Source organism: Poecilia reticulata, linkage group LG2 (genome assembly GCF_000633615.1).
Source record: "Poecilia reticulata strain Guanapo linkage group LG2, Guppy_female_1.0+MT, whole genome shotgun sequence".
Taxonomy (NCBI): Eukaryota; Metazoa; Chordata; class Actinopteri; order Cyprinodontiformes; family Poeciliidae; genus Poecilia; species Poecilia reticulata.
Window position 1 is genome coordinate 20,714,524 of NC_024332.1, and position 12,225 is coordinate 20,726,748.

At 41.6% G+C, this 12,225-nt stretch overlaps 1 protein-coding gene across 1 annotated transcript; it reads right to left on the reverse strand.

Annotated features, from left to right (window-relative positions):
- Nucleotides 1-5,337: 5,337 nt before the first annotated feature.
- LOC103456810 (inhibin beta B chain) lies at nt 5,338-12,215 on the reverse strand. The gene is made up of 2 exons (XM_008396574.2): nt 11,473-12,215; nt 5,338-8,735 (listed from the first exon to the last, which is right to left on the reverse strand). Exons 1-2 carry the CDS (start codon nt 11,876-11,878, stop codon nt 7,951-7,953), a joined length of 1,191 nt encoding a protein of 396 aa, XP_008394796.1. The 5' UTR covers nt 11,879-12,215; the 3' UTR covers nt 5,338-7,950.
- Nucleotides 12,216-12,225: the final 10 nt, after the last annotated feature.

Consider the following 12,225-nt stretch of genomic DNA (forward strand, 5'->3'; position numbering starts at 1 on the left):
AAGAACTTTTAGATTTAAGAACCAAATTAATTAATTCAGTCAAAGTTTCTGGTAATAAACTCCAATAAGAGGAACAATAAATAAGTTATATTTTACTGTATAGTTTTTATTTTATGAATATGTAGKYATGAACTGTTTGTATTTTTTCTGTATTTTATAAACTAATAAGTGAAAYGTTTGTTTTTCTTCATATTTGGTTTGAATCCAGACGAAGTGAATCTGTTGTCTGGTTTATTGATTAATTCTGGGTCATTAATCCTGGTTCTCTGACTGAAACATAGAACCAGGAAGCTTTTATTCAAGTTCTGAAGCTTTTATTCAAGTTCTGAAGCTTGAGTAAAAACTTGATAAAAGCTGATTAGTCTGCAGAAGCAGAGTCTGCAGAACTCTGGTTCTGTAGACTCTGCAGAACCAGACTCAGCAGCTGGTTCTGCAGAGTCCAAACAAACCGGTGGATGTGCTGCAGGTGTTCGCCGCTCCGCCTCAGCCTGACAGGAAACGTCCCAGTGAGTCACAGGCTGGGCTGTTATGAAACCTTGTTTGGATCGCCGCGGCTGTTTGGACTAATCCGGGAGGAGCTGTTGTGACTGCGGCTTCCTCTGGAAACATTCCCGCCGTGACTCACCTTCCAAACTTAGCTCGGCCGTGAACCGCCGGTCTGGAGGCGGGACGCCGCCGCCGCCACCACCGCCGGCTGAGGAAGGGCTGAGGGATGAGTCAGGAGATGGCTGGACACTGAGGTTTGGACCAATCAGGARGCAGTGGGACACTGAGGTTTGGGCCAATCAGGATGTTTGGACCTGACGTTTCAGTGCGTTACTTTCCAGGACTGCTACAACCTCAGACGTCCACGTCTTTACAGTCATTCAGAATTCCCAGCATTCCAAGCTGCATGACCCGATTGAGATCCAGAAGCCAATGGTTTCTAYGGCAATGTCTAGTTGATCATCCCAGTCAGGGGCGCCGCCAGGAATCTTGGGCCCCCTGACAGAAAATTAGATTGGGCCCCCTATGCAGCTGCTGTTACAATTTTTTGACGCTTTTAATTTGACCCATAAAAAGCATCACAATTTTAAAGGCTTGAATTTGACTTGCTTTCTCTGGTTCAATACTGATAATTAGCACAATATTTACTGCTCATGAATTTAACATCCAACTGTCCACATCGTGTATGCAAGTAGGTTGCTTAAATGTTTTTATCAGTTTTAGCTTACTATGAATGTCTCCCCATGAGCAACAGTCAAAAGCAACGTGTAAAATACACATAAAGCAATCCAGGCTTCTGAAAATACTATGTAGATGCATTTTATTCAAGCTGCAGTNGGCAATGTCTAGTTGATCATCCCAGTCAGGGGCGCCGCCAGGAATCTTGGGCCCCCTGACAGAAAATTAGATTGGGCCCCCTATGCAGCTGCTGTTACAATTTTTTGACGCTTTTAATTTGACCCATAAAAAGCATCACAATTTTAAAGGCTTGAATTTGACTTGCTTTCTCTGGTTCAATACTGATAATTAGCACAATATTTACTGCTCATGAATTTAACATCCAACTGTCCACATCGTGTATGCAAGTAGGTTGCTTAAATGTTTTTATCAGTTTTAGCTTACTATGAATGTCTCCCCATGAGCAACAGTCAAAAGCAACGTGTAAAATACACATAAAGCAATCCAGGCTTCTGAAAATACTATGTAGATGCATTTTATTCAAGCTGCAGTRYATAACTTTAATAAAAAATATGTTTTCTCCATATTTGTTAAAGCTGTCACCATGTCAGTTTGTTATGAGRCAGATAATCTGTGAAAACAATCTCCTCCACCTCCTTCCTGAACTACTATTACTGGTTAAAGTAATGCACCGTTCTGACCAAAACAACCAATCAGAACCAGCAGGACGCTGTTCATTCACTCACTGCTAAATGTGCTAATGGTGGAGAAACAACTTATCATTACAAGAAACCGTTTATCTGCCATCATCGGTAACTATGCTAACTAAACTGAGCATTCACAGTTTGAATCTGCACAGCTCTGTGCTATGCTAGCTGCAGCACGGCACAAATCGAGGCGGAGGAAGGAAGAGCAGCACCACATGATACTGTGATTGACAGCACTGAAACTCTCCTGCCACYGACTGGTTGTTTCTAGAACTGGGAGAGAGCAGAGGAAATAGATTTTTCACAGATTATCTCTCATACCATACTGCCACAACATAATGACAATTTTAACAAATATGTGAAAAAAACATTTATATAAAATACTGCAGCTTTAATTTCACTTAGGAGAGGACGGGTCAGAGCGGCTGCTGTCTCATCTGTTGTTAAGTGGTAAAAGACACAGGGAACAAGTTAAATATATGAATATGTTGGTAATTTTTTTTTCCTTAACTCATTAAATGCTAGTGAAATGGAGGCAAACAGTAGTCTGTAGCTAAGCTAATTATGCTAAATGGTTGATAATCTCACAGTCTACTCACCTCTCTTGGAGAAAAACTGGGTTATAAATTAACACTCTTGCCTTTTTCTCTCTCTCCCTCTCTCTATTTTGTTTTTGAAAACTTGATTTAATAACTTTTCTTAGCAGCATCGTAACTGGCACAGTCGTTTCGTGGCCGCTGTATTCAGCTGCAGCTGCGTCACTCTGCAGCCTCCACGCAGGAGCGAACCATTTAACGCAGATAGGGGGGTTCAGGGCAAAAACGGACGTGTGTTTTTTGATTTGGGAGGAGTAACATTACATTTTTACTGCTAAAAACAATCTTTGAAAATACAATATGATTAATTTTGTAATTGACAGGGCCCCGATTTTTTTAATTTTATTTTATATTTTATTAACAAAATACAAAGAATTAAATTCTGATCGATCAGGGGCCTACACCACGCCTCTGATCCCTGGTCATTTATCTGGTCCAGTTCAGTCCGATCAGCCCGTATCGTCTCGTTTCTTTGCTCTAATTTAATCCAGTTGATTTTGATAGTCATTGTTGATCTTATAGTTGTTGGTTAATCCCAACATTTTCTTTATAATCCAGTTTAATCCACTTCATCCAGTAGCAGAACACTCAGACCAGCCCAGTAATGTTCTCCAGTTTAATCTGACTTATATCAGTTTGGTAAAAAAAAATTAATTAAAATTAAAACAGTTTAATTCATGAATGAGAGCTACAATGAATTCATTTTAACAGGAATATTTGAYCTGACATTTTATTTCTGGATTTTATGACACTGACAAATTTAAATAAAACATGGACTTAATTTTACAGATTGGAGGAAATAAAACGAAGTATTTTATTTTAGAAAACTTTTGGTTCTGTTAACAGAAAATGAAAAAACATGTTAAGAAACGGCGTTTAAAGCTGCGAAACTTTAACTAGATTCAAACTTTTCAGTTATTTTCCTGCCTTATGAGTGTGAATTTTTAACTCACTAATAAACATTTATGTGGATTAAGTCATAAAAATCTGATTTAATAACAAAACTTGATCAGTTTGCTCTGCTTTCCCCTACACTGTAAAACCACTAAATCCAACCAAGTGTTTTACAGTACTTATTTGAAGTACGCTTCAAATTAGACAAAACTAACTCAAAATAAAGTTTTCATTAAGATAAAACAGCTTATTTAAGTCAGTAATTCTTCAGTAATGATGAAATAATCTGCCAGTGGAACCAGCAGGTTTTAATTTATCCATATTTTCAGTAGAAACTAGAAACAAAATTTTTTTGTGTGTTTCTGCATTGAGTCGCTGATGAGCTGTGGAGGTTTAATTAAAAAAAACTTTTTATTTTCCAGAAACTCATCTGTGACTTCAAAATGTTTTGACTAGACCAGAAATCTTTCTCCAGCGATAAACCAACAATATTCCTGCTGGAACTGGAACCAGTTGGAAGAAATTAAACTGTTCAATTCTCTGAAAATGCAGAAATGTGGTTTTATGATATTTGCAGAAAATTGTCAGTTTATGCTTCAACATCTGTCCAACAGTGATTAACAAAGGAGCAACTAGTTCTGGTTTTCAGAAACAGAGCCACCAGCGGTGGAAACATGGAGCAAATTACCACAAGAAACTCTTTCATTTTCTACAAATCAACTTGGAAACTTTAGAATKTGAAAAGTTGAAAATTGGTAAGAAAAATTGGGAAAGTTTGAGATTAATCTCAGAATTTTTCAAGAAAAAATTTGGAAATTTCTGAGATTGAAAAGTCAAAAYTTAGCAAGAAAAACTCAAATTTTGAAATTAATCTCAGTAGTTGGACATTTCTGAGTTTAAAAAGTTTAGAATTTGAAAGAAAAATTGAAAAAGTTTAAGATTAATCTGGTGTTTTATAAAAAGAAAAAAAAACATTTCTGAGCTTTAAAAGTTAAACATTTTTTAGAAAAGACTTGGAAATTTCTGAATTCGATAAGTTTAAAATTTGTGAGAAATTTTTTGGAATAATCTCAGAATTTTTCTAAAAATACTGGAAATTTCTGTGCTTGAACATTCAAAACTTAGCAAGAAATTTTCTAGAAAAAAAACCTGAAGTTTCATGAGTTTCAAAACTGGTGGAAGATTAGCCGTTTTTTAAACTTGGATATTTCCAAGTTTTTTTTTCTAGCAAATGTCTTAGATTAATGTGAACATTTCTGATATATATATATATATTTTTTTTTTGGCAGAATTTGGCTCTTTCTTTCCGGTCTTCTCCTCCATCAGACGGAGGGTTTCTCCGGTTCCCCCTGAGCGGCTTGTAGCTGTCCTCCTCTCCGTTTCTCGTGTCCAGGCGTCATGTACCACCTCGTTAGACGCGCGGCTCATGATTCACTGCTTCTCCCTGCAGCGCTCCGCCTCTGCTGCCGCCGGTCGTAAATCAGCAGAGAGCACATCGAGTCCCGCTCAGAGCGGCGCGCCAGGTCCCGCGGCGGCCATCATTAACATTCCTGCGCTCTGCCGTGTACCTGCCGCCGTCGAGCAGCAGGACCAAACAGCTCGCGTGTCGCCTGACGTCACCATAGAGCYGCACGGCTGCACTTCCACCAGCAACCACCAGGTGGTGCAACCAAGAAAACGCATGAGGTCAAACCGTGCGGCTCTTTAAACGACTGAAACTGACGGAAGAAACATGRAGGAAGGAGCAGATCCTCTCTTCTTCTGCCCTYKGCGTGTTTTCATTTCTGACCTCATKTTCTGGTTGTGAATCAACGTAGCGTGTTAGCATAGCTAACGTTTWAGCTAGCAGTGCTAGCCACGGTACATTAGCATAAATAACTTAAGTTAAACTATTAAAATCATGACTTTAATATCTGACCAGAACCAATAATYCTGATTATACTTCCAGTACAAAATGAGTTTCTGAAACACGACACTTTGCTACAAGTAATAAGAAATTTATTTTCCAACAATTACAAAGAACCAGATGTCTGGATGCTGATATGTTACATGATCTGTACAGGAGTCGATGGCGTGTGCTTCAGGCTAAACAACTCAAGCTAACAAAAACCAAACTAGGAATATTTAAGTACTCTGATGAAAAAATAGGACATATTTAATGTCTAAGTAAAAAATAGAAAAGAGTTTGATCTATGGACTGATTGAACCCTGAACAGTGTTTAGGCCTCTTAACAAAAACATGACAGCCTCTTTGGTTCCACAGTTACATCTGAACACTTTGCTCCTATAAAAATAGCTTTTTCATCGAACCCCGGCAGCGTCTGTCTGCTCAGTGCAAATACTAACAACAAGTGGCTCTGAGGGAGAGGCCGACTAAAGTGGCAGGCGAGGCGGGCGTCGGCCCGGACGGATGATAAGCAGGAAGTGGAGCTCAGGTGTTCCTGAGCGAGAAAGTAACAGGGCGCTCAAACTGTGTCGTAAAGTGTGTTAGTGTGCTGCGGCGGCGCTCCGCAGGGACGCAGCTTTAAAACCACTCCGTCACATCTGGGTCGACGTTAGCCCCAGGTTTTCATCTTCAGATGCTGCCTCCATGTTGCCAGTAGAACTGTATTTATAGCTGGKTCAGTGTTTGAAACGCCTCCATGTGTCGCTGCTGTGATGGTCGTCCAGTARAGCCGAAACACGAGCTGGCAGGCAGGAGGACAACCTGGTTTCACCCCAAAATAAACCCTGAGAATCCCTTTGGAGTTCCTCAGGGCCTGAATTTAACCCCCCTTTTGATTTGCTTCATATAGGCTCTTTTTCTACTAATATAGCGCAAAAATCCCAACGACAGCAAAATGTTATGTTACGACTGAATCGGTATGTTTAATGTCAGAAAATAACTTTTTTACGTTTTATGTCATTCTTTTTATGAACTGGTTAGCTTCCAGTTTAGCAGAGTTTGAATAAACTGGTGAAACTGTATAAAAGTAAAAGTCATTTGTACATCGTATCATGATTTAAATAAACAAATCTGTTGGTTTAAAGTTCGATTTAAATTTGTTTCTGGCACTGCTAGCTATAGAAAGTTAGCTGCATTAACCATAAACAGTAATTAAGCTAATGCTAAAGCACTACACCAACATGGTATTTCCCTAAAGCCAATGCTAAAGTGCTAACTTCAGTTATATCTGCTTTTAAAAGATTACAACCTTTAAGCACCAATTTAATTTTAATCAACATGTTAAGTTACTGCCCTTAGATATCAATGTTTACATCTTGTTTTGAATTCAGTTATTGGAAGTTAAAAAAAAGAAATTTAAGATTAAATTTAATTTAAATTTAAGATTAAATGTTTTTTTCTGGGTAAACAGACTTTAAAATTAGAGCATAAATATAAGCGTCTCAATACTTATTAATAATCAAAAAACAAATTTTAAAATCAACCAATTAAATTAGCACTTTAAAATGTATCCAGAAAAATAATTTAGGGGAAGCTAAGAGCACTTAATGTTTTCAAAGCTAGCAGAAGTGCTAAGCTACCAGTTAGCTGCGCTGTTAGCAGGATGTGGCCACCGCTGTCGGTGTGTGAGCAACCAGATGTCCTCCAGCCTGAACCGCCTGCGTTTCATGTATCAGTGGGACRTTTGGAGCTGTTGGGCTATGGGTACCTTCTACATCTTGCATAGCTAATGCGGCACTTTCAAAGGGCTGGCCGGTGATGAAGCGCCACTCCGGGCTCATTAAAGGCAAATCAATCTGCAGGAGTTTTAAAATGTGTGCGTTGGGGCATGCAGAGCTGCATTGAACTGAATATGGCAACGTCTAACGAGGCTCAGAGTTCCCTCGGCTCTAAGTGCTGGAGATGAAGCGTGAAACAGCAAAGTTTGGCCTCAGCCGTCTAGTTTGTGTTGCTAAGTGCAAAGAAAATATGATTTTTACAGGTTCCGAGTGTCTTTAACTTCCACAGAGTCGTTTCCTCCAAGTACACYTGACTCAAAGCCAGCAGCAAGGAACTCTAGATGTTCAGTCACATGTCAAGACCAACAGGTCGGTTGACACCAATGTTGATGGGACTTGAAGGCTTCAGGCAACTTTTAGCTGCTTACAAGCCTCTGGATTGTCAAATATTAACAGTTAATGGTTGAAGCATTGGTTGGGTGYACCCTCTGACTCCTGTTGGTCTTTGGAGGATGATTCTGTGGGTCGGTGCCCAGACGTCCAGTTCCTAGTTGAATAACTTAAGGCCAGAAGTGCTGTCGGTTGGCAGTCGTACCTTCAGTGCTTTCATGTAAAAACAAACATTTGACTTGAATAAGGCTCAAATAACTGGATTATACTGCTGTCAGAGAGAAACCAGGGCATCCTCACAGTCTTGGAGATTTCTACTGAGGAGCTGATTGTTTGCCGAGTCGATCAGATTTGGAAGATTGGACAGAATACATAGCAACAGACATAAATATATGTACAAGGTTTTGTGCAGGCATACATGCGAGTTTGTGGATTTGTGTGGATGAGGACGTTCATAAATATTCTGTTTTATATTTATTTTTGCGGTAAAGTCGTTAGTCTGCCGCATTGTGGCGTTAAATAAACAGGAAGTAGAGTCAGGCGCAGCCACATTCGTCCACGATCATGTTGGGAACGTCCCGCTTCACGATGTTGTACTCGTCGTCGAAGTAGAGCATGGACATGGTGCTGAGCTTGGTGGGGATGCAGCAGGAGTTCATGGAGCCGGGGCTCATGCCCCTCATGCGGTACTGGTTCACCACGGCCGTGTGGAAGGACGAGGCCGAGCCGGGGACGCCCGCCATGTAGGCGGGGCAGTTCCCCTCACAGTAGTTCCCAAAGTAMCCCGAGGGCGCGATGATCCAGTCGTTCCAGCCGATGAGCCGGAAGTCGATGTAGAACTGCTGGCGGCAGCACAGGCTGCTGCTGCCGTCGCACTCCAGGCCGCGCTTCCGGATGCGGTGCTTCCCGTCGGCCTGCCGCGCCCGCACCACCAGGAAGGGCCGGTGGGCTTCGTCCTTCGGGTTCATCAGCACCGGCGCCACACCCTCCGCCTCGCAGCCTTCGCAGCGGACGTCCAGGTTCTGCCGCCGGTCGCCGCTCCGCTCGAACACCAGCCGCACGGCGTCCGTCAGCGAGAAGGTGTGCCAGCCGCTGCGCCTCAGCTCCACCCGCTTCTCCACCAGGTCCCACCGACTGCCCAGGCCAGGCTCCTGGTAGTACACTTTCACCGTCACCTTCCGCTTCCCGCGCACCTCGGCGCCGGCGGCCGGCGGCAGCAGCTTGAAGTACAGCCAGAGGGTGGCCTGGGTCGCCTGGAGGTTCTGGTTCCCCTCGTTGGAGATGAGGAAGAACAGGCTGGACTTGGAGGTGACCAGGTCGTCTAAGGAGAACAAGAACAACACGGGTCAGAACCGAGGAGAGAATCAAGAACACGGAACTGGTGACGGATGAAACATGGCGATTACTGATGGCTGTACTGATGCATGATGGGAAACTAAAGGCTTTACTGGATCCCAGCATCGGACCAGTGGTGGGAACTGATGGCTACAAAGCTAGCTGCACTCAAACAATAGTCAGAACAGTCACGCTAATGCTAAAGCGCTATACCTACATAGTGTTTAATACAAGCTAACGCTAAAGCGCTGTACCAACATAATGATTAGTTGAAGTTAATGATAAGTTGTTACACCAACACAATGTTTAGCTAAAGCTAATTCTAAAGCACTATACCTACTTGGTGTTTAACTGAAGCTAAAGCTATAAGCACTATACCAACATGGTGTTTAGTGGAAGCTAATGCTAAAGCGCTATACCAACATGGTGTTTAGCTGAAGCTAAAGTGCTAACTACGATTCAGACTATATCTGCCCCTAACAGACAGCAACCCTGAGCACCAGTTTAATATCTTGATATAATTTCCATGTTCTGTGCTGAGATATTTATTTATGTTTATATTTTGTTTTCTTCTGTTTTATTTTGTTCCTTTATGTTTCTTGAGTATAAAAGACGATAAACGGCTTGCTACTTGAAGAATCCTGAATAAGAGGTTTACTAAACAGCCAGTTTGGTTTTCTCTGGTAAAACTTCAGGTTTAGTTTGGATTCATCTGAAACATCCTGAATAGGGTGGGACATGGTGGTGGCAGCATCATGCTGTGGGGACAGGGAGCCTTCTGACAGACAGATATARAACAGCTTAGACCCCATTAAAATTAGCTGAAGATGGCTTATACTGTAAAAACACTAAACCTAACCAAGTGTTTTTGTCAGTTTCTACTGCAAGTAGTTTGTTTTATTTCAGGAGGAAAAACTTAAAACTTTTACAGCAAAATGCAGCAGCTTGATTTAACTCTAATGACTTAATAACAATAAAAAGTTTTAGTTCCACTGGAAGATTATTTCACTCATGGAAAAATGTTAAAATAATAATAACCTGGGAGAAAATTCAAACTTCAAACTTCCTCCCTGCCAAACTGTAAACCAAACATTGATTGATTGATTGATTGATTGATTGATTGATTGATTGATTGATTGATTGATTCCCTAACCTGGACCAGAACCGCTCCATCTGCTGCAGAACCGGGCCAAACCTCCTCAGGTTGACAACCTTCCAGAAACGTCCTTCTGTCTCAGCAACATGTTGCTGCAGCACGGTTTGTCCAGCATGGGCCGCAGGGGCCAAAAGTGGCACGGTGAAGAACCTCTCAGGGCCACAATGTTAATATTTTTGATAATAATTCTAAAAACTATTATATTCCTTTCATTTTTACTGGATAAATAAATAACTCAACTAAAAACACAATTTTGAAATAAATAATTTTGTTTATAACTACAAAACTATTTTTTTTATTGGCAAAATAAACAAAAACTGAAAAATATTAGTTTTATTTTTGATTAAAACTGCAAAAACTTTTATACATTTACCTGCTAAATTCACAATGAATTAAAAATCCAGCTAAAAACAAGTATTTTTTTTTTTTACATTCTGAATGCAGAACAATCTCAAAACATAAATTTTACTATTTTTTTATAACTGCAAACTTTTATTCTTTTTAATCTGCTAAATAAACAATTTACTCTCAGCTTAAAACATTTTTTTGTATTTTTAATTTTAGTTGTAATTACAAAAACTGTTTATTTTTACACATTTAACTCAAAACTCAAACATAAAGAAACTTTTTACTATTTTTCTATTTAAATATAATTGCAAAAACATTTTTTTACTTTTGCCTTTAAATAATTCAACTAGAAACATCTTTTTAGTATTTTTCCCCCTGCTAAATAGCAATAAACTTGATTCACAATGTTTTAATGAAATAATAAATCAGATTTCTGTAGATATTTAATTTAGTTTAAATAAAGCATTTTACAGCTTTAACTTGTTAACAAAACAAATCATATTGTACATTTCAGATTTCCTAGATGTTTYATTTTTGACTATATTTTCAGAGAAGRTTGTGGTTGAAGTTGATGAAGTCTTGAGCTTTAGTAAAAACTTCTGGATGTTTTTGGTCTTTATTTATTACATCATACTTTGTTTTGCATTTTCCATGTTCAGATTTTAATTTTATAATTTTTAACATCCTGGCATCAGTCAAAACCTCAAATGTAGTATTTTCTTGAACTGTAATAATGGGCCGTCCAAAATCATTCTGAGGGCCACAAATGGCCCTAAGCCACAGTTTGGACCCCTTACAGGAGGCTAGAAATGTTTCCTCTGGTTCTTTAACAGATTTATGACTTTTTAAAAGCTTTATATTTAAAAAATAATCAGATTAAATCCAATGATTACCATCTAAAACTGACATTCAAAAGGTCAAAGGTCAGAAGATGATGGACTGATGTCCAGCAGTTCAATTAGATTGTTTAAAAAAAATTTATTTCTGTAACTTTCAAAACCTGAATCTGTTGAAGATGAAACCAGAGGAAATTTCTGACAAACCCAGAAGTTTCTCCAACTGACGTCTCCATGGCAACGGACCGGAAGTTATGTTTTCCTGCCACCTTCATTCAGGAATTTCATGAAAAAACTTATGGAAGCGGATTGAGCAGCGACCCCTCAGCATGATGCTGCCGCTCTGACCCTCAGCATGACGCTGCCCCTGCCGTCCTGCTGACCTTTCTCGGCGAAGCTGATGATCTCGGAGCTCTCCTCAAGCACCTCGTTGCTCATCGGGTGTCCGTCCAGGCTCGGGATCTCCACCCGGCCGTCCTCGCGCAGCTTGCCCGCGTGCAGTTTGCGCAGCGCCGTCACCATGGCAGCGCGCGGCACCGGGTGCGTGATGTTGGGCCGCTCCCGCAGCTGCAGCCGGCTCAGGATATGCCTCTTCACCGCCTCCAGGAAGTCCTCGTCCACGCGGCCGGGCTCCGGCTCCTCCAGCCGGGCGGAGGCGGCGCAGGACGCACAAGACTCGGGGTGCGCCCCGGCCCCAGCCGCCGCCTCGGCGTCGGGCGCGGTGGCTCCGCGGGCGGAGAGAAGGACGCACGCCGCGAGCAGAGCCAGTCGGAGGAGACAGCGCGTCATTTTGTGAGTGAGTGGAACCGGAAAGAGTCCTCAGCTTCAGTTACATCCTCCGCGATCCTCCGGAGCCGGACGGAAACTGGAGCCGCTCTGCGTCTGGCTCTGGACTCAGCCCGAACCCTCCTCCAGCTGGTTCCTGTCAGGGAGCGGAGCCGCGTCCCGCCGCAGCATCCTTCCAGTCCACAACCAGAACCAGAACCGGGGAGCCGCCTCTAGCGGGGGAGCTGCGGTCTGCCGCTGAGGAGAGGAGCACCAACGGGAGCAGCTGGAACAGCGGGGAGCAGCGCGCACAGGAGCGTTTCCATCCTGGCGTGCGTAAAACTGGAGAGTCCACGAGCCGCAAACTTTTA